General features: G+C 43.3%; 1 protein-coding gene across 1 annotated transcript in view; it reads right to left on the bottom strand.

The window, feature by feature from the left end:
• The window catches only part of LOC143297622 (uncharacterized), a 308601-nt gene extending 294226 nt beyond the window's left edge, over positions 1-14375 (bottom strand). The window contains exons 1-2 of the mRNA XM_076610039.1: positions 14105-14375; positions 1245-2329 (exon numbers count right to left, since the gene is read on the bottom strand). Coding sequence (XP_076466154.1) covers positions 1245-2112 — 868 coding nt within the window. The 5' untranslated portion in view covers positions 2113-2329; positions 14105-14375. The remainder of the gene's footprint in view (positions 1-1244; positions 2330-14104) is intronic.
• Positions 14376-20000: the final 5625 nt, after the last annotated feature.

The raw sequence follows: 20000 nt of genomic DNA, 5'->3' as shown, positions 1-20000 counted from the left end.
TCGAAGCATGCTAGTGACTGACAAAGTGCCCAATGAGCACCAGTTGAGAGGGTACACAGAAGAGCCAAAACGCTGGTAAATGAATGTAGGCTCTTGTCTTAAAATGATCGATTAACTTATTCAAAATTATTTTTCCTTAAGGGTAGTAGGGTACGTGGTGATCTCAATGAGACAAAAATGCTTTTCAATGGTCATGTTGATGTATCTTGGGATCAGTTCTTCTCTGCACCTCAGTACAGTTCCACAAGAAATACTGATGGAAAATTATTTGTACAACGTTCAAATACTAACTCAAGAAACTTTTGCTTCAGTAACCGAGTTACGAATGTATGGAATCAACTGCCACTGCAATTAAAACAAACACCATCAACTAACTCACTCAAGAAGAAGCGTCGAACCTTGAAAAAAGTCTGTAACAGATTGTGTCATGAGATCTAAGAGGGGACTGCTTATAAGCTTCAAGTTCAAAGCTTGCTTTTGTCCCTAGCCTACTACTACTGCAACTACTACTACTGCTGCTGCTGCTGCTACTGCTACTACCATAAAGCCAGAGGAAAACAAAAACCACCCAGGACTCCAGACGCTTACGACACGTCCCCCCAACACGTTGACGAAAAGGGCAGGGTGTCTTTTGTAGCGGGCTGTACGTTGGCGCTTGAACAATTTGATTTTCTTCAAGGGAAGCGACGAAATTCTGGAGCCCACTGATCGAATCCACCCTGAAGGCAGCCAAGGGATTTCAGATACATCTCTGTCCATGTTCCACGTTTAGAACGTTACCCCTTTACTGCCAAGCTTTGGGGGCGTGGGGGGTTGCGGCAGGGAGGAGGGGGGGGGGGGGGGAGAAAGGATTAATGTGGTGTAAATTCTAAGTGCTATCACTACTTTTCGTGGACTCGTATGCGTTGAGTTTTGCAAAACAAAAGTAATGTAATCTCCAAGATGAAGAAGTCCAACTGAACACCAGTGGCTGACATCCGGACATTCGGCCTGTATCAGGTGACAGCCCTTCACTGACGTGCGTACACGTCAGCACCATTGAAGGGGTGCCTCACACACACACACACACACACACACACACACACACACACACACACACAAGAAAGAAAGACAGGCAGACACACACACACACACACACACACACACACACAACACGAAGACACACACGCGCGCGCGCGCGCGCCCCTACACACACACACACAATGCAGCAACACTCACTCACACAAGTCACACAACTCACTCACCAGCCTGTGGCGGTCTGTCGCCGCCGCCTCCGCGTGGGGGATCGTCGTCGTCGTCGTGGTGGGGCAGGGCACTGACCAGCCGCCCGTCCCGGATGGTCTTGCTGGCGATGGCGTCCTGGATGAAGTCGATGCTCTGCTCCAGGGCGATGGCGGAGTACCAGCACGAGTCACGGATGTCCCAGCCCAGCCGGATGTGGGGGAGGATGCTGGGGTCGCCGTTGATGTCGTCCACGGTGCGCTGGAAGGCCTCGATGCGCTGGATGCCGTAGTACTCCCGGATGCCCCCGCACTTCCGCGAGTAGGCCGTCTGGATGGGCGGGTGGTGGTGCACGGGGAACAGCGCCCCAAGGATGATGTCCCCTTCGCGCCGCGCCATGCGCCGCTTGGCGGAGTACGTGGAGGCAGGGGGAAAGGAGGAGGACTTGGTGGTCGTTGTTGTCGCTGTGTCGTCGCTGGGTCTTGTTGTTGACGGGGCTGTGCTGGACAGCGGGGCCGCTCTCTGACGTCTTGACGGTTGCTGCTTTTCTTCTCCTTCTTCTTCTTCTTCTTCTTCTGCTGCTGATGCTTCATACGCTGCTATTCTGTCACGTATGTTTCCTCTTCGTTGACGGCGGTGGGGGTGGTACTCCTCCTCTCCACCGTTGTCCCAGAACTGTGTGGGAGTGTACTGGTTCAGACTCACGTCCGTTCCATACCATTTTCCTCCTCCTCCTCTTCCCTCTTTTCCTCTTCCTCCCCCAGCTACGCTGACGTTCGCGTTGCCTGCAGAAGGCGGAGCGAGACACACGGTGAGAATGGTCAACACGGTGACAAACATCGTCGCCACCATCAACAGAGGAAACTGTGGCACTGATGATTCCAATGTCATTCTGACGAGAGGGTGACAGCGTCCATGAATTTTTTTTTTTTTTTAATTTGGACACGACAAACACTTGTGTCGAGTTTCTCTTGAAAATGTTTATCCGAAAAACTCAGGTTTCACTGCCATGTTTACAAACTCTGCTACCACGAACTTTATTCTAGCTCAGTTGTTTGTTGTTGTTGTCGTTATCGTTGTTTCCTGATGGCAGTCTGTGGCCAGGATGCTGTAACAAGAAACGTTCACGTTTTTGCACCAGCCTCTCTGAATGCGCAACACAACAAGAGAGGGTCGTTTTACCGACCCTGTAAAAAAATCAACTTCCCTGTACAAACATTACCTGGTGGTTTGCTCAGCTAATATAAAGACAATAATAACACAATAAAATGCAAAGCAAAACAGAGAAAATGAGTGAGTGGGTTCGAGGTACAGAGACGCAGACAAATTGACAGAAGAGAGCCAGAAAGAGTGTGGGAAAGAGAGAGGGGTGGGAGAAAGAGGGGGGGAGGGGAGAGACGGAGAGAGAAAAAAAAATAGTGAGGGGGGTGGGGGTGGGGAAAGAGGGGGCAGAGAGAGAGAGGGAGAGAGAGAGAGGGAGAGAGAGAGAGAGAAGCAGAGGGAGAGGGAGAGGGAAATGGAGAGAGAGAATAAATCCGACACTATTGCACCGAAATCTCTCATCCCTTTCACAACCCTAAAACCCTCGCATTTAACTGTGTTTCAGATGATTACACATTACATACAATAAGAAATAAAACAAATAGCTACCTGCCAGTCAAGCTAAGGAACAAATATCCGAGCCCACGATAGACTGCAGTTTGAGCAACTGAGTCAGATTGATATTCTGTAATCAGTTCACAAAAAAATATACACTATGTCTCCCAACGCTCGTGTGTATGTGTGCGTGCATGTGCATGTTTGTGCTTGTGTGTGTGTGTGTGTGTGTGTGTGTGTGTGTGTGTGTGCGCGCGCGTGTGTGTGTGTGGGTATGTGTGTTTATACGCTCGCGCTCGTACGTGTGCATACGTACGTGTGTACATGTGTGCCGCGTGTGCGTCCGTGAGAGAGAGAGAGTGTGTGTGTGTGTGTGTGACGTGTTGGTGTGTGTGTGTGTGTGTGTGTGTGACGCGTTGGTGTGTGCTCATCTGTTTGTGTAGCACGTGCCACTCTGTGTTCGCGCTGCACGTGTTTATTTGTCGCAGAGACATGCACAGGGCTTTTGAAGCAGCATGTTTACATCCCTTCCACACACACACACACACCCAAACAACAACGGAGCGAGACAATTCATCTTGTCGACGTTTCCCAGGCCCGCTGTTCCAGAACAGTGCCAGACCAGAACGGGAACGTACTGTGAGTCTTGCAGTGTAAGCAGAGCTGCTGGCATGATCTGTGTGATGGGGGTGGGAGGTGGTAGGGTGTGTGTGTGTGTGTGGTAGAGGCGGGGGGGGGCGGTCTCGAAGTGCGGTGGAAGGGCAGAACGCAGAAGGCGGCCAAGAAGGCGTCATCAGATTGGGAACGATACATCATCACAAACAGTGATGTCTTAAGGAGCAGCAGCCATGGCCTATCCTTACCGCCAGAACACAATTTACACACACACACACACACACACACACACACACACACACACACACACACACACACACCTCCCCCCACACACACCACACACACACAAAAAGAACGAACGAAATAAAGCAGAAAAACTGAAGTAAATGGAAAAGTAAATAAGACAAAAATGGAATTATTTCTTAATGCGAAAACGGTCACTCCCGCAAACGTATGCATGCAAGTGCACACATGCAATGTACAAGGACACAAACATACAGACATACGCACGCACGCGCGCACACACACACACACACTCTCTCTCTCTCTCTCTCTCTCTCTCCGAAAAAAGAGATTCAACAGAAGAGTGACTTTTCAAAAGAGGATACAATACGACACAGCACACAACACAATTCGCAAGAAGGCTTCACAACATTCATGATCTTTTGCAGACCTGGGGGAAAAACAAATTCCATCAGGTGATGATTACAATGTCCAGCTTCCAGCAGTGTTCATTAATTCTAGACAGGATCCAATCGTTGTGTCACTGCGATTTGAGAGTTTCACTCCCCTGCCAACTCCAATAATAATATCACATAAATTACTTTTTTTTGTTTTGTTTGTCTTTCTTGAGATATCGATAAAAGTTATACAGGTGATTATATCCCCTTCTGTCTACCCTGGCATCAAGGTCCTTTTGATCTCTGCTTTTGAATTAGCCGTCAATGATTTTTGTTGTCGTTCTTGTTACCGTTGTTGTTCTCGTGGGTTGATTGTTTCGTAATAAACATCAGAGAGTTGTTCTGTGATTTGTGGTTTGATTCTTTAAATATTTGCGGACCGCTTTTCGTTTATTTGGTGTGTGTGGTGTGTGTGTGTGTCTATGTGTGTGTGTGTGTGTGTGTGTGTGTGTGTGTGTGTGTGTGTGTGTGTGTGTGTGTGTGTGTGTGATGATGTCGCAATGGGTGTGTGTAGTGTGTGTGGGGGGCGTGGGGGGGGGGGAGAGTTAATCGAGAATATCTGTCTGTCTGTCTTTCGTGTTGTGGCTTAGTGTGTGTGTGTGTGTGTGTGTGTGTGTGTGTGTGTGTGTGTGTGTGTGTGTGTGTGTGTGTGTGTGTGTGTGTGTGTGAGACTTCATGTCGTTTCATTTAATTGATTTTCGTTTTATTTTGCGGAACCTCTTTTTCAAGGGTTTACATACGTTGAGAGCTGCTGAAACACATTTGCAATGTCTGTCTGTCCATCTGTCTGTCTATGTCCGTGCACCCCCATCCCCACCCCCAATTCTCTATCCTCTTCACCCCCCCCCCCCCCACTCCTCTACATCCCTCCACCCCCCCCCCCCCCCTTTCTCTTTCTGCTTTGATTCGTTTGCTTGTTTTTCCCCGATCTGCCATCTCGACCTCCCTTTCGAACTTTTTACTTACCGACCTGTTATTTGTCCAACGTTTTCGTTCAAGGCTACCCCCCCTCCCCACGCCCCTCCTCCCCCCCCACCCCCCGCCCCCCACACACACAGCCAAACCACCACCCCATCCGGGCCCCTTCATGGCAGGAGAGGAGGATTGGGCCCCGTCTCATTGCCATGCCAAGCCCTAGACCACAGTCGTTACGAATTCACTGCTCCGACGGGGCCGATCGAAAGGCTGTGGGCGCCCCCAAAATCCTCCCCCTCCTTTTTTTTTTTTTTTTTTTTTTTTTTTTTTTTTATCTCCAGTGGCATCAAGTCCTGATCCGCTGAGTTTTGTGAATGGGGCTTAATACCACGTTCATGAAGCCAGCTGATCGAATGGCAGTGCAGAGCGCTGAGCAGGTTGTGCCTTTTCAGACGTTCTTTTCAAAACGGTCTGCCAGGTTCAGTTTTCAAACTACGCCGGGTTTTCACTGGGACGCGACTGATTGAGAAAAAGAGAAGGGGAAAAAAAAAACAACAAAAAAAAAAAAAAAAAACAAGGTGGGGACGGGGTGATGGGAATGATATTATCAATAACGTTCCTTCAAGCACGCAAAAACATGGTGCGGGGAAGGAGGGACGGGAGAACGCGGGGTGGGGGGGAGAGAGAAGCACAGAGAGAGAGAGAGACGTGGGCGGAGGGAGGGAGGAGAGACAGACCCAAAGACACACACACACACACACACACACACGAACTCTGCCACCCCCTGTCTATCCTTCTGCACACACACGCGGGAACTTAGCGCGCGCGCGCGCGTCCGCGTGTATTATGTCTGTGTTGGACTACCATATATATGTGTGGGCGTAAACTTACGTGCATTAGTACACTTGTTTACGTGCATACGCAATAACGCAACACACACATCCCCCCCCCCCCCCCCCCCCCACACACACACACACAAACGGTAGCTTCCAGCGAATCCGATGACCAAAGATGACCTGACTGTATGGAAGGGAGTGTTCCTTCTCTCTTGAGCTGACAGACTTGCTGGTAACGCAAAACCAACGAGCGGCCTACATCTAGGAAAATCGGAAATCCTCAGAAAAGTCAAAGAATATCAAAAAGAACAGGTACGAGGCCATCACACCATCGATCGCCCCAAAGAAATAAAAGCAGAGAGAGGGAGCGGCCGTGAGTCTAACATGAAAGGTAGAGCACGATGCTTTGCAAATCAAACAAATATCGGCATCATTTCCAAACCAACATTGCGCAAATTTCTTCAAAACGGAACAGAGTCTCTGTGGGCTTTTCGAAATACAACAGACTGAGCAACACATTAGACTTTTCCCATCCCTCTTGCGGCCAATCAGTGGCAGCCTCTGTGCGTGTGTGTATGTGTGTGTTTGTGTGTATGTGTGGGTCTGTGTGTTTGAGTGCGTTTATGCATGCGCGAGGGTGTAGGTGTACACAAGTGTCAGGAGAGTTCTGTGCACATGCGTATGTGTGTGTGTGTGTGAGGGGGGATGGGTGCGGGGGGGGCGGGGGGGGGGGGGGGTGCGGGGTGGGAGGGGGGGTAGATGATGAGGTATGTGAGTGTATGCATGCCTGCACTGTGGGAGCAACGGGATATTGGAACGTGCGGGTGTGTATATATAATTATATATATCTTTGTGTGTGTGTGTGTGTGTGTGTGTGTGTTGGGGCTCATGTACGTTTATGTGTATTTGACTGTGCTTTCATATCTGTGAAACTGCATGTTTGGTGCATATCTGTTATGCATATGTCGGTGTATGTGTGAATGTGTGTCTCCATGTTTTACATTTATTTGCTTATTTATCATCATTGTTGTCTTAAATATTTATTTATTTATTTATTTATTTATTTATTATTATCATTATTACTTTTACTACCTTTTTATATTATAATTATTATTTATTTATTTACTTATTTATGTACGTTTATAGTTGACTTCATCAAGTTTTTGCGCCTCATACATATTATTAGTAGTGGTAGTTGGGTTTTTTTTTGTTGTTGTTTGTTAATCTATTATTTATTCACCTTTTTTCAAGCCCTGACTAAGCACGTTGGGTTACGCTGCTGGTCAGGCATCTGTGGTGTAGCGTATATAGATTTGTCCGAACGCAGTGACGCCTCCTTGAGCTACTGATACTGAAATGTTGTTGACAAGAGAGGGCAAAAAAAACACACCAAAAAACAAAACAAAACAGAACAACACAAAGACGTCACCTCCTGCAGTGACACGCTGACTCAAAGTTAGGACAATGTCACACGCTTGTGTGTCGTTACGCGACGCAAACAGTACAGTGTGTGTGTGTGTGTGTGTGTGTGTGTGTGTGTGTGTGTGTGTGTGTGCGTTGTGCGCGCGCACGTGTGCATATGTGTATGTGTGTGTGTGTGTTGTGCGCGCGCACGTATGCATATGTGTGTGTGTGTGTTGTGCGCGCGCACGTGTGCATATGTGTGTGCGTGTGTGTGCGCTCGTGTGTGTTGTGTGCGCGCAGTTGTGTTTGTGTATTATGAATGTGTGTGAGTGAGTGTGTGTGAGTGAGTGAGTGTGTGTGTGTGTGTGTGGTGGGAGTGTAAATGTGTCTAAGTATGCGTGATGCGTTGTGGGTGCGCAGGTGTCTGTATATGTGTATGCGTGTGTGTGTGTGTTTGTGCATTGGTGTATGTTGCATGCGTAGGTGTGTATTATATGCGTGCGTTCATGTGTGTGTGTGTGGGTGTGTGTGTGTATGTGTGTGTGCAAATGTGTGTGTGTTTGTGTATGTTTGTATATGTGTGTAGGTGTGTGTGTGTGCGCGCGCGCGCGATTGAAAAGAGATAAAGTCATGCGTGCGTGTGTGCAATAATTATACTTTTAGGACCGAGATTCCAACTTGCGTGGGCAATAAATCGGTGAACACAATGCAAGACAAGACACTGCAGTAAGAAACGAAATAAATAAACACACAAAAAAAAAATCAAGAGCAATGAGAGGAAAGTAGGGGAAGGGGGTAGGGGTGGGGGTGTGGGTAGGTGGGGGCGTGCGAGAGAAGATCTTGAAAGTTCGCGGAGATTCCGTGATTTAGGTGGGTGTATTTCTTTCGGAATTGTCGCATTGCTTCTGAAGGAAAAGGTCTTCAACGTGGAACGACAATAGAATGGAAAAAAAAGAAAAGAAAAAAGTATGAGCCAAGTTTTCTCTCCTTTTTCTGATTCCCTCTTTCTCCACCTTCTTCCTTTTCAATTCTTCTTCTTCTTCTTCTTCTTTTCCTCCTTCCCCTTCTTCTTCTTATAATGATGATGATGATGATGATGATGATTGTTATTGTTATCAAAATTACTATCACTATCATTACAACTACTACTACTACTACTACTACTAGTAGTAGTAGTAGTAGTAGTAGTAGCTGTATAGTGCTGTTTATATCGTTATAATAATGTTTGTACCAGTAGTATTATCATTCATGTTATCACAAATGTTGAGTTCGGCTCTTCGGACGGTGCATCAAACAACACGTATACAACATTCATACATGCATGCACGATGAGTGTGTGTGTGTGTGTGTGTGTGTGTGTGTGTGTGTGTGTGTGTGTGTGTGTGTGTGTGTGTGTGCGTGCGTGTGTATGCTTGCGTGTGTGTGCGTGCGTGCGTGCGTGCGCGTGTGTGTGTGTGTGTGTGTTTTGCCGTATGTGCGTGAGTGCATCATTGTGTGTACGTGTTTCTCGGCAGGAGTGCATATGTGTGTGTATGGGAGGGGAGATGGGGTTGTTAAAGTGAGAGAGAAATACGAGGCTGTGGTAAACGTATAATCATATGCGCGCACCCGCATTTCAGTGCAGAGTAACACATGTGAGTCATCGTGAGTGTACCATAGGAACACGCCGACATATCAGTGAGAACAGAACCCTTTCCGCCTTCTCTGCATTTTTTTTTTTTTTTTTCTATTTGTGTTCAAGCAAGAGTGCAAAGTGAACGCTTGTTCGCCGCTTGGTGACAGGGCTCGCTCAAAGATTAGTAAGAATATTTAGAAACATGTGTGCTTGTTCTATTTCCAACAAAATACATCGCAAACTGTAAATAGAAAAAAAAGAATGTTTATGACTTTGGCCTAATAACCTACCCGACTCATGTTTGTACGTAGATAAACATTCGCATCTCTTAGCAACTAAGTACGTTTTACATCTGTAAGCAACTGATCATGCAGTAAGCAGGAATCAAGCCAGTTTTGTAGGCACACGCGAAAAATTAATAACACCCCCCGCCCCCTCTCGACCCCCCCCTCTCTCTCTCTCTTTGGAACATACATCATGTTTGTGTATCAGCTAATACCAGCTCATGGCGAGCGTGCGTGCTGATAATGAATACCAAAACAGGTCGAAAACATATCTTTTGTTTATTTAGCCCACAAGTCAAACGCGCCCAAGTTCTGTTCTAAAAACGTGAGGTAATGTTTGTTGAGTAAAGCTTTCCTTATTTTGTGGAATTGATTTCGTACATGTGTTTGTGCCATGTTCTCGTCTGCCTTGTCTTCCGCCTGCTTTCAATTTACTCCACCTTTGTGAGCTGTTTGGTGTGTGTGCGTGTGAGAATAATCAGTGGGTATAACACTCTGGTCTGTTTTTAGTTGCAAGCAATGTAAAGTTGTGCTTTACGAATATTGTCATCACTATCATCATCGTCATCATCATCATCATCGAGCATTGTGTATGCGTGTGAATAATCAGTGTATATAACGCACTGCTTTGTTTTCAGTTGCAAACAATGTCAAGTTGTGTTTTACAAGTACTTTCATCACTATCATCATCATCACTATCATCATTATCATCATCATCTTCTTCTTCATATTATTGTTATTATTATTATTATTATTATTATTATCATTATCATTATTATTGTTGTTGCTGTTGTTGTGGTGGTGGTGTTTTTGTTAATTGCTATTACTTATCATTGTTAAAATAATAATAATAATATAGTAGTAGTTTAATAGTAGTAGTAGTAGTAGTAGTAGTAGTAAGTAAGAAAATTGCTTTAAATTCATTCGCACGGGTTCTCTTTCGTTCTCTCACTACGATTGTCATCACCGGTCGCCGAGGCACAAACGGTACAGTCAGTTAACCTTGCGGATTTGACGACCGGGAGGTGAGGGGTTCACATCCCGCGAAGAGCTCAAACATCACTGAAAGATCATAGTCTCTCTCCTGCCCTGACTGACTTCCGCAAAGAGCTGGTAATGACAACAGTCTCCACGTCACTGACAGAGGAAACGAATGAAGAGCGCCCAGCTGCAACTGTCAGTCGGATTTCCCCAAGGCAGGCAGTCTGTTGTGCGAATGACTCCATGTTTGTAAAACACTTAGAGCTTGGTCTCAGACTATATAAGTATCATAATATCATTGTTAAGCAGACCAGGCAGCACACACGGAAAGAATCAATAGTGACACAGTGTTTGTTGAAGAGGAGCGGTGGTGTAGTGGTCATGCTCACCACTAGAAAGCGGATGTCCACAGGTTCGAGTCCTACATAAGTACCGGTTTTTGCACACACCCCTCGCCCACCCACCTCCCCTGCCCCCCGCCCCCCGCCTTTCCCACCACCACCATTCTACTCCCGGCTCCTCCTTGAATGATCTTATTGATGAGTTCCAATACATAATTATCTCGATGCTCTTTTTTTTCAGTAATTATAGAAAACATTTGTTAAAGCCATGGTACAACAGAAACTCAAACGTTTTGAAGTTCTTGCAATTGTTTATGACAAAGAGTAAATCATCTTTGTTGAAACTGTCAATTTCTTTTGATTTATTTTTTTGTTTGTTTTGTTTTGTTTTTGGTTTTATTTGTAATTATTATGCACCATTTAAAAAAATAACTATTACTTTCCTACTCGGCCAGATTTATATATACATTGAGTTTAGTACAGTTTGTGCAATTTGCGTTAATTGAAATTAGATGTTTTTGTGTTCAGATGATACTCTAAAAGCAGCAGTATTTCATTTACTTATATATCCGCCATGTACTGTGTACCCATGCCACATACATTGTCGCCATGTATTGTTTGCCTTCTACCCATTTTGTTTTTTTCCATGGACTTTTTAGAATAAATCTTGACTTGCCTTGACTTGGCTACTGGACCTTAAGTGGCGGCCTGGGTGCAAGTCATTCGGATGAAACGATAAACTAAACCAAGATCCCGCATGCAGCACGCGCTTTACACATGTAAAAGAACCCGCGGCAACAAAAGGATCGTCCCTGGTAACATCTTTAGAAACATCCACTTTGACAGTGAAACAAATACACTTTGCAGACAGGGGGAAAAGGTGGCGCAGCTCTGTTGCGAAGCGTTGAAAGCAACTCGACTTTCACACACTGTGAGAAAAAAGAAAATTCCCGATCAACTTCATGTGCCTGTATCTTTCCAGGCTTGGTTCTCACGTGACTATGAAAGGAAGCGCTGATCATAGCCTGTCATGTGGTCTCAAACCAAACTTCATATTCGCAGTATCGCCGCTTTCGTCACCAACTTCATCCAGTATCTGTTTCTTTTCTTTTTTCCTCGTCTCAAATTCCGTGTCCCTTCGTGTTCTTCTCTCGTCAATGTTCCTCTTCGTGGACTATCTCCGTTTATTAAGGACCTTACAAACTTGGAACGAGCCCCCTCTTTCGCTTCGTCGTCAGAATCTCTGCTGCATGCACTCACCTCTTTCAGCCCCGGCTTTTAAAAAAAACAACAAAAAAACCTATACCTCTTTCCAAAATGGCTCTTCCCTCCCCCCCCCCCTCCCCTCCCCTTCCCTCCCTCTCTTTCTGGTCTGCAGTTTCTCTTCTAGCAGTTTCTGTTCACGTGCAATTTTCAAGACCAGTTTCCCTTTCATCCCTCTGAACCAGACGACTATACATGCGTGTTAATGAGTGGCGTGAACAAGCTCTGGACAAGATTAAGCGCAATATAGATATTTTTTTATACTGCTACTGCTGCTGCTGCTACTACTACTACTAGGTATACCGCTACTACTACTACTACTACTAGGTATACTACTACTACTACTACTACTACGAATAATAATGATAGTGGTAGTAGTACTCATAATAACAACAATAACACAATAATAATAATAATAATAATAATAATTATAATAATAATAATGATAATAACAATAATATAAATGATAATAATGATAATAATAATAATAATATCAATATTAATAATAATATTATTAATAATGAATTCATAATGATAATAATAGCAGTAATAGTAGCAGCAGTAGTAGCAGTACGTAGTAGTAGTAGTACAAACAGAATCATGACCTGATTCCCTGCCCGTAGTAGTATAAGTTCAAGCCATGTCTTCCTTTTCCGCTGATCCACCAGAATATCACAGGGAAGTGTCAAACCCTCAGTGTCCTGCCTGCTTCACTGTCAAACCCGGAAAGACCGAAACATGACTCAAGTGACTCACTGAACAGCAGTAGTGCGGGGTCTCCTGCATGAGGAGTGGCCTCACGGCGACTTTACCGGCAATGACAGCTACCAGTAAAGCAAACATACTGTCACTGCTGGGACAGAATGAGCTCGCTGTAATAATAATAATAATAATAATAATAATAATTATAAACAGCATGAATAATAACAATCTTCATAATCACAATGATAATAATAATCATCACTTCAAACACTTCCACGAACACAGCTACTGTTACAGCGATAAGAACTAATACTACTACTATTGCTTGTGATGCTGAGTAACCACAACCACGGTAGTGTAAGCAGTGTTTTAGTGATCGATGGTTCTTTCTTTGATAGGGCTGTTTGTAGTGCTAGAGTGTGTGTGTGTGTGTGTGTGTGTGTGTGTGTGTGTGTGTGTGTGTGTGTGTGTGTTTATGTGTGCGTGCGTGACTGAGTGTATGAATGTTTGTGTGGGGAATTGTGGGGGGTGGGGGGGGAAGGCGGAGGTAGTGTGTGTGTGTGTGTGTGTGTGTGTGTGTGTGTGTGTGTGTGTGTGTGTGTATGTGTGTGTGTTTCTGGTTTGCACGTGATTGTGCGTGCATGCGTGTTTTCTCTCTCTCTCTCTCTCTCTCTCTCTCTCTCTCTCTCTCTGTAAGGGGGTCAGGGGGGGTTGAGGGGGGGGGGGGGTATGCGTGCAAGTGTGTGTGTGTATCGTGTGCGTGCGTGTGTGTGTGTGCGTGTGTGTGTGTCTGTGTGTGTGTGTGCGTGTGTGTGTGCGAACCGTCTGAAATGACCGAGGACAGCACATCAACATTGTTATGCAAGCTGGTACCGCCTACACAACGCCCATACTCAGCTCAAAAATACCATCCACAGTGATCTTACAGTCACTAGATAAGCTTTCGGTGTCCAGCTTTAGGCGAATGAAACTGCCAACAAAAATAAAATAAAAATGAATGCTGAAGAAAAAAAAAAGATTATCGGTACTTTTATCATAGACTGGATATCAACCCCTAGCCTGACGGGCGCAATAGCCGAGTGGTTCAAGTGTTGGACTTTCAATCTGAGAGTCCCGGGTTCAAATCTCGGTTACGGCGCCTGGTGGGTAAAGGGTGGGGATTTTTCCGACAACTGTCCAGACCTGCTTGTGCCTGAACCACCTTCGTGTGTATACGCAAGCAGATCAAATACGCACATTAAAGATACCGTAAACCATACAAGCGTTCGGTAGGTTATGGAAACAAGAATATACCCACCGTGCACCCCCCGAAAACGGAGTATGGCTGCCTTTATGGCGGGGTAAAAACGGTCGAACACGTAAAATCCCACTCGTGTGCATTCGAGTGAACGTGGGAGTTGCAGCCCACGAACGAAGAAGAAGAAGAACCCCAAGCCTTAACAATAAAAGTAAATCTACACAATTAAAAATCTGTCGAATAAGGAGTTATACATAAATTTAACATCAAGCTAAACGTAGCTAAACATCGACAGCTTAAAAGTCGCCACTTTTATCTTGTATTTTCAAAGTCACTTCACCTATTTTACACTAAAAAATGTTAGGCTCCAGTTATGCGCAGTTCCTTAAGAAAAAAAAAAGTAGTCAACCTTACCTTTTTGCTGCTTGGTTTCTTGCCCGGCACAAGTCATAAGTTTCACTCGAGTAAGGAATGGAACATTATAGCTCACACATGCGATTTCCACACCATCACACACACACACACACACATTGGGGGCAAGGGTGATTGGTTGGTATGTATATCACCCACAATGTCACGCCAATGTTCCCAAGCCGAAAAAAAAAAAAACCCTCTGAAAGAAGCACGTTGACATGTAGTGAAAGAAATAACACACACGTGGGTTCCTATAGGTCCGTGTCTGACACCAAAGCCGGAGCAAAATTGAATTTGTGCGACGCTGTGCACTTTCTCAACCCAGCGCGTCAAACCGGGCACCTGTCGTCTGCTTTGGCCACGCGCAGTCTCGTCGAGGTGACAGCGTTGCGTTGCGCTGCACTGCCCGCTCGTGGCCAAGGGAGGAAACCCGTGCCGTGTGTTTGCTGGGTTTGTTTTGTTTGGCGACTTGCTTCGTTCGTTCGCTGATTTGTCGCTGGGCTCGTAATATATATATATATATATATATATATATATATATTTCTCTCTCTCTGTGACACAGACTTTTTGCTTCCTGTGCATTATACGAGCACGAGGCACACTTGATTAAAAAGAGCGAACACACACACACACACGCGCGCGCGCGCGCGCACGCATGCACACACACACACACACCTTATATATATATATATATATCTCTCTCTTTGATCGCTTTACAAAGCTTATCCACGTCGTGTCACACTGACACGGGAAGACAAACACCTGGTGATCACCACACCTACTTACCTTCCAAATGATGTTTTCTTGCTTACCACTGACATCAAAGACCTTAAAACAATCGAAGAATCAATGTGTGTCGTCGTCATCATCATCATTATCAGGCAAGCTGTGCCATTGTCAAAGCAACTGACGTTGTTTTTTGCTCTTTTTTGTTGTTGTTGTTGTTGTTGTTTTGTTTGTTTGTTTGTTGTTGTTGTTGTTTTTGGTTTTTTGTTGTTTGTTTTTTTGTTTTTTGTTGTTTCATTTTTGTTGGTTTTTTTTGTTGTTGTTTTTTTGTTGTTGTTTGTTTCTTTTTTCTTTCTTTTTTTAAAGAAGGATGGGGAGTAACTCTGGGTAGAAGAGGACCAGGGTAAAAACTGTTCGTGAAGGAGTGTGTGTGTGTGTGTGTGTGTGTGTGTGTGTGTGTGTGTGTGTGTGTGTGTGTGTGATTGTGTGTGCGCGCGCGCGCGTGTGTGTGTCTGATGGTGGGAGATCCTAAGGTCACAGACCGAATTGCTGACCGAATTGTTTTGTGAGCCGTGAGCTGTTTGTTTCGCCGGCTCCGTCAGTTGAAGTACGAGTTTTTTCCATCTCAGTTTTCCTTTGGCCCCCGGCATTTCTGTTTGTCTACTATGGCCACGGCGTCGACAGTCAACCCGGTCTTTTTAAGACAAAAAGACATCCCAGATGTTGACAACAATCGGCCCACAGTGCTGGAAATGTGTCTGGCAGCGGAAAGATCATCAGGACAGGGCTCTGTTCTCGGAGCTCAGGATATCCGAGGTCTTTGGCGGATCTACCCTGCCACCAAGGAGTCCCGTACGGAACTTTTGGTCAAAGGACTGCGTTTGAGAGGTACAGTACTGCAGGTATCCAACACAAATCCATTTATCTTGCACGGAGACTCGGGAGAGGAAAAACCAACAACAAAACTATGGATTGATAGTATTCCTATTTCGTTAGCAGATTCAGAGATCGAACATTCTTTAGCAAAGGTAGGCTGTGAACTCAGATCATCAATTAAAATGGAGAGAGCAAGAGATAAAGACAACAAACTCACTAGATTCCTGACTGGTCGCAGATTTGTTTTTATTACTGTTCCTCCCACCCCCCTTGATAAAATCCTTAGAATTAACATTTTTTCTGCCAAACTTTACCATAGAGAACAAAAGACTGTTCCCAAAATAATTATTTGTTCACGATGTCTGAAACCTGACCACCATGTTTCATCATGCTCCAGTGATATTGTTTGCAGAGACTGCAAACTGCCAGGTCATAAACGGGGTGATCCTGTTTGTGAACATACATACAAACATACAGACAAGCAAACAGAAGACAGTCAGACGGAACAAAACAAAAACAAAAGCAGCGTTAATACCACACACAAACAGTCTGCCAATGACCCGAAAGCTGACAGTGACAAATCAGTTGGTCGAGGTGACAGAACCCGCACCACCGTGCGCCAGGCCACCATCCTGTCGTCCATTGAACACGCTCCCCGCAGCAGGTCGGACACCCCCAAACGTGGCCGCTCCAAAGATCGACGCAGCCCGAGGGAGAGGAGGGGCAAGCAGCAGAGGAGGGAGGACTGGCGCTCCCCCAGCCCTGTGATGTCAGCGGAGGGAGGACTGGCGCTCCCCCAGCCCTGTGATGTCAGCGGAGGACGGACTGGACACAGAGGCAGAGACCGCTGTCACATGGCGGTGAGAACGGTACTGACTTTGATTACCCGATGATGACGACCTGGCTTGTAATTTATGGACTTTGAGACTGAATTGTGATTGAATGATAAATGATGTTTGATGTGATCCAGTTTCAGTGAAATATAATATATATATATATTTTTTTTACATTATCATCATGGATAAAGTACTTATAACTTCATTGAATACCAGGGGACTAAGAAATAAATTGAAAAGAAAATCATTATTTAGATTCTTAAAGGGAAAAAAATATGATATAATTTGTTTACAAGAATCTCATGTTACAGAAGATGAAATAGATATGTGGACAAAAGAGTGGGGCGGCGCGATTTTTTATAATGAAGGTACAAACAGAAGCAAAGGTGAAGTATTTCTGATTTCAAAACGATTTCATGGAGAGGTTAATTTTCTTAAGTCACACGAAAGAATGTTGATTATTACTGTATCCAATGAAAAACACAATATTACAATAGTAAATTTATATGCACCTAACAATTTAAACGATAAACTGACATTCTTTCAAAATATGGGTGAAATACTAGCTGAATATATGAATGATAATCTAGTAGTTCTTGGTGATTTCAACTGTGTACTCAGTAATGAGCTAGATATAATATCTGGTCTCCCTCATGACAAATCTGAAATTATTTCTTTAAGACATTTTCTGACAACAACAGGCCTTACTGACGCATGGAGAGCTTACCACCCCACTGACACGGACTTCACCTGGCACAGGCATAATCCGTTCATTGCACGGCGTTTGGATTACTGTTTTGTTTCTGATAACTTGTTGCCCTCCTGTGTTTCGTGTGAACACATTACTGTCCCAAACTCTGATCATAAAGCTGTCGTTCTAGAAATTAGTGAGGGAAACTTTGTTCGTGGTCCAGGGTACTGGAAATTCAACAATAGTTATCTTAAAAATGAAATATTTGTTACAAAAATGAATGCTTTGTTAGATTCTGTCAGTTTAGAACATAGTGATCAAAGCAGCGTAGTTAAATGGGAGCTGTGCAAAGTTGAAGTGAGAAATCTCTGCATCGAGTTCGGAAAAACATGGGCTTGCAAAAATCGAAACAAATCACTGGACTTACAGAATCGACTAAAAGAAATGGAAAAAAAATTGTTAATCAGTCCTCAAAATGAAGATCTTCAGACTGATTATTTGAAAATGAAACACGATTTAGATTTAATGTACACGAATGAAGCTAAAGGAGCACAGGTAAGGGCTAGAGTAAAATGGATTGAAGAAGGTGAAAAAACACAAAATATTTCACAAATCTTGAAAAAGCTAGATGTAAAAATAAAATTATTACCAGTTTGCGCAATGAGGCGGGTGAAATTATTACAGATCAAAAGAAAATCTTACAAGAACAGCTGTCCTTCTACAAAACCTTATATAACCAAACAACAACGGAAAGAAATATACAGGAAGCCATCAATAATTTCATTGAAAACGAACATTTTACAAAGTTAAATGAAGACGAAGCCTTAGCATGCGAAGGGTTAATAACTTATGAAGAAACCACAACTGCACTCAGAAAACTAAAAAATGGATCAGCTCCAGGGAGTGACGGTCTGACGACAGAGTTTTTAAAATTCTTTTGGGGAAAAATAGGCAGATTACTAACCGATTCTTTCAATGAGTCATTCAGAATAGGAAAACTGTCATTTACACAAAGACAGGGTATCATATCATTATTACATAAAAGTAAAGATTTAGATAGGGAGAACTTGAGTAATTGGAGACCTATAACTTTAACTAATTCAGATTATAAAATTCTAGCCAAGGTTCTAGCAGAAAGATTGGGTAGTGTAGTAAATAACTTAGTCAGCAAAGATCAGGTGGGATATATCAAAGGCAGGAACATAGCTACAATCATAAGATGTATTGATGATGTCATTAATTATCTTAATAAAACTGGTAAAGCAGGGTATTTGTTAGCATTAGATTATACTAAGGCATTCGATTCTGTATCTAAAGCATATATGTTACAAGCTTTTAAAGTATTCGGATTCGGATCTGACTTTCAAAAATGGGTATCTGTACTCTCCAATAATTCGCAAAGTTCCATAAACCATGGCGGCTGGCTATCTGAACCCTTCGATGTCAACTGTGGAATCAGACAAGGATGTCCATTTTCTCCCCTTGCATTCATTCTTGCAATGGAAATTCTAGCAGTCAAGATAAGGAATAGTACAATAACGGGTATCAAAACTCCAACTATGGGCAATAATCAAGATATATATTTAAAGATTAAACAATTGGCAGATGATACGACTTTATTTTTGAAAAATAGACAGGACATGTTTACTTCCATAGAAATACTTAAGTCATTTGAGAAATTTTCTGGGCTGAAATTAAATTCACACAAAACGAAAGCAATGAAGATGGGCAGACAAATCACTGAACAGAATCTCCCATTTGTATTGGTTGACAAAATAAAAATTTTGGGCATATACTTCCAGAAAGACAAAATGGCAAAACACATTGAAGAAAACTGGAGAGATAGGATAAATAATATACAAAAATTAATAGTACAGTGGAGCAAAAGAGACCTATCCATACACGGTAAAATTCTTGTAACAAAAACTTTCTTGTTAAGTCAACTTACATATGTTATGCAATCCATTGGCATCCCAGAAAAAGCTTTGAAACAGATCAACACCATATTCTACAAATTTATTTGGCAGAGAAAACATAGTAACCGTAGAGCTTTTGAGAAAGTGAAAAGAAAAACAATGGAAAGTGATTATAATGAAGGAGGGTTAAATATGGTAAATATGTTAGAAATTCAAAGATGCATGCATTTACAATGGGCTGGAAGATTTTATCATGCACGGGAAGAAAACTGGACTATAATACCCAGATGGCATCTAAACAAAATACAAAATCATCGTAAAATATTTATGGTAAACTGTAGAGCAAAGCAAATAAAATTACAAGAAATAGAGAACGATTTTTGGTCGGATGTAATTACAACATATTTGAACAGTAAAGATATAGTAACAAGAGAAGAAGTGAACATCCATAATTTTCACAATCAGATGTTGTTTCACAATAATAATATACAATATAAAGGTAATGTGCTATGTTTTCAAAACTGGATAGACAATGGAATAGAACACATAAAAGACATAATACATAAAACAGAAAAAAGACTTCTAGATTTAAATGAGGTTGCGTTTTCACTGAACCAGGCTAAAGGAATCATAATATTCGAATACAATGCTCTATACAACGCAATTCCATTACAGTGGAAGACCTGGATACAAAACAATGGATTACCAATGGAATCTACTGAAACTTCTATTTGTGATGCAAACGCATTCAATGCAAAACTAAAAGAAATAAAGAAATATCTTAAAAGTAGAAGTAAAAGTACAACTATAGACCTACATATTTGTGTACTTTGGAAGAGGAAATTTGACTT

This window comes from Babylonia areolata, chromosome 23 (assembly GCF_041734735.1).
Source record: "Babylonia areolata isolate BAREFJ2019XMU chromosome 23, ASM4173473v1, whole genome shotgun sequence".
In the NCBI taxonomy this organism is placed as follows: Eukaryota; Metazoa; Mollusca; class Gastropoda; order Neogastropoda; family Buccinidae; genus Babylonia; species Babylonia areolata.
Note: the sequence above shows the minus strand (reverse complement) of the source record. Positions and strands in the feature narration are given on the sequence as shown.